The 2,736-nt window shown below is 49.0% G+C and overlaps 1 protein-coding gene across 1 annotated transcript in view; it reads right to left on the reverse strand.

The window, feature by feature from the left end:
• Positions 1-2,494, reverse strand: part of SERHL2 (serine hydrolase-like 2) — a 6,516-nt gene extending 4,022 nt beyond the window's left edge. Inside the window, exons 1-5 of the mRNA XM_009895232.1 lie at positions 2,347-2,494; positions 2,162-2,275; positions 1,021-1,062; positions 308-327; positions 25-99 (exon numbers count right to left, since the gene is read on the reverse strand). Coding sequence (XP_009893534.1) covers positions 25-99; positions 308-327; positions 1,021-1,062; positions 2,162-2,275; positions 2,347-2,494 — 399 coding nt within the window. The remainder of the gene's footprint in view (positions 1-24; positions 100-307; positions 328-1,020; positions 1,063-2,161; positions 2,276-2,346) is intronic.
• Positions 2,495-2,736: the final 242 nt, after the last annotated feature.

Genomic DNA, 2,736 nt, shown 5'->3' on the forward strand with positions numbered 1-2,736 from the left:
GGGGAAGGACACATGAAATCTAACCTCTGGATCTAGCAGAAACCCAAGATTTTCCAGCAGGATCAGCTTGTCCACCATCTCAGGATAAAGGAAACAGAACTGAGGAGAGATGAAACAATATGACAGAAAGAAAAGCTGAGCACGGAGTGATGTCTTCCTCCTGCTACACTGGAGGGGGGGGGGGGTCAGGGAAGGGCCTCTCATCCCGAGATCCAAGTCCCACCCAGTCTGTCCCTTCATGCCTCTCCCATTTGTTGTTCCAGCAGCAGAAATCATAGAGTTCATGAAGAAAGGATGCTTTACTCACCATTCCTGCCACAGACCCACCTGCAAAGGAAAGAATTGGGCTCAGTTATGCACTGGACACCTCCCCGTAACAGGAACTCCCCCACAGCAGGAGCTGCCTTAAAAGCACAAATGCATGTTGTACCAAGGGACAAGGCCCCAGCTACAGAGTAAAGCTCTCCCAGCAGGCAGAGAGCAGGGCTATTGGCCAGCTGGACTCCCCATCCTGTGCCATCCCCATCTCCTTTTCAGATAGCAAAGGTCAGGGAGGAGTTACTAGTTAAAAACAGTGGGGTGTGCAGGTACTGAGCTGTGGCAAGAGCAGCCCTGGGGAGCAAAACCCAAATCGTGGCAAAACCCAATCGTGTCCCAGGCACAAGTGACTCCAGTGCCTGGAGTCTGGTTCCCCTCGGAAAGTTCCAGAATAGCCCTGTGGGGACCAGGCAGGAAGGCCTGCTGTGAATTTACCTGCCGTAGATGACCCTTCTTCACCCATCACTGTTCCCTCCTGGGGGTGGGGGAAAGGCCCACAGCAAGAGTTACCACTGTTTGTACTACTAAAGTAGAGGTATTTCAAACAAGGGCACAGATTTTTTTTAATCACTCAAGCAGGAACCTGGTACTTGACACAAGATAATAAATATTCCAACCCAGCTCCTAGCAGCATATCTTGTAAGTTAATTATCTACTCCTATTTCCAGAACCTCACAGCTTACAAGAACAAGAGCCACTTACCCATACTGTGACCCATCAGGGTGAACCGTCTCCACTGCAAGGCTAAGTGGCAACAGACAAAAACAGACAGTGCTGCATTAGAAACCAGAGCAGTGGCATCTTGCTGCTTCTCCACCAACATAGGCCCCCTCTCCCAGGAGGGCTTTTCCACTGCTTAATTTGCTTCCTTATCCAGAAAGAAGGTGGCTAAGTACACCAGTTTTAAAGAAAAAGAGCATCCACCACCTAATTTCCTTGGTAGTTAAGTCACGCAGTCCTCAAGCTCTCTCTGTATGGCAAACAAACTACAGCAAATTCCCATTCATTGCCAGACACGAGACTGGCAAGAAGCAAAGGAGCCTGACTGGGCAGCATCTGCTAGAAGAGCGAGACCTTCACAGAGCATCCTGCTGCAAGGCATTCCGTAAGAGCCATGAGGACACAGAGCCAGGTCCACTGCCTTGAGGAAAGTATGATTATTCCTAGGGAAAGCTCTCTGCACCATTTAGCACATCAGGCTCTTCAGTCAATTTTTTAGGGTACTCTGAAAGGCTTATGGCAAAAATACTGCTTCATCAGTGCTGCCTATCTGAAATATACTTCACTGAAAGACGTGTTTTACCCTCCAGCATGTCAAAGAACTTCTAGACGCTCATTGTATATAGAATGAGGGATGCAAAACTGCACATGCCACAGCCTCCCCCAAGATCAGCACACAGACAGGCAGTTAGATCAGTTTTTAGGAGCCCTAAGTACCTTGGCTTTCAGATTTCTTTTATACTAAAGCAAGCAACAAGCTGTCATCAGGGAGAACCAGAAGAGTCTCTAACTTACACCTAACACTGGTTAGATGTCACTGGCTGCTTACAAAAAGTCAGTCTGGCAGAACTATTTAGCTGCATCCACCACTTCACCTCTACTACTTTTTAGTATAAACACTTGCTTCCCAGCGCTTACTGTTTCTTCTTTTCACAAAATCATGAGAAATGGGGATGCTTATTCAGTCTGTCGTTGCAAAGCACCAGCTAACATCAGGCTGGGTAGAAGCAGAGGGAACTGACCATTCTCCTGGCAGTAAATGCTGCCTGTTTGTTCCAAGGTGCAGGAGCAATATAGCACCCCCTGCACAAATATCCCCTCAAGGGTCCCTTCTACTACCTACCTGCTGCCACCCGGCGCACATCGGTCACGTAATCCAGAAAATGGTAGGGGGAGCCTGCAGGTCGGTGGGATGACAAGCCATGCCCAGAAAAATCCATTGCCACATAATAGCAATCTGAAAAGGAAAGAGTATTAGATATGCAGCCCTGTAACACAACAAGAACCATCCTGATGAGCCAGACCTACCTCTGGGGAGCAGTGGAATGAGTTTGTCAAAGGTGTTGGCGTTGTCTAGCCAGCCGTGCAAGCACAGCACAGGGTGTCCATCAGAGGGTCCCCAGGCCTTGGCTGCCATGTGACCCCAGGGCACAGGGAACTTCAACTCCGAGAACATGCCCAAAATAGAGTGCTCACAAGTGATGTCCCGGGAGAGCCACGTGCTCGGAGTAGGTCCCAGGGATCTTGTTAATGGCCCAGAGCTCTGAAAAGAGTAATACAGGTCTTTAGTAACTCACCAGACTCCTGTGGTCTTAATTAGCAGCTTGCTGATTTATAGCTCCCCATTCAACATCCCAAGCTGCCATCCCTGCCTGCCTGTTTGGGGAATACTCCTCCCAGCACGTACTAGTAATGCTC

The sequence above is a fragment of the Charadrius vociferus genome, unplaced genomic scaffold (assembly GCF_000708025.1).
Source record: "Charadrius vociferus isolate BGI_N301 unplaced genomic scaffold, ASM70802v2 scaffold251, whole genome shotgun sequence".
Lineage (NCBI taxonomy): Eukaryota > Metazoa > Chordata > Aves > Charadriiformes > Charadriidae > Charadrius > Charadrius vociferus.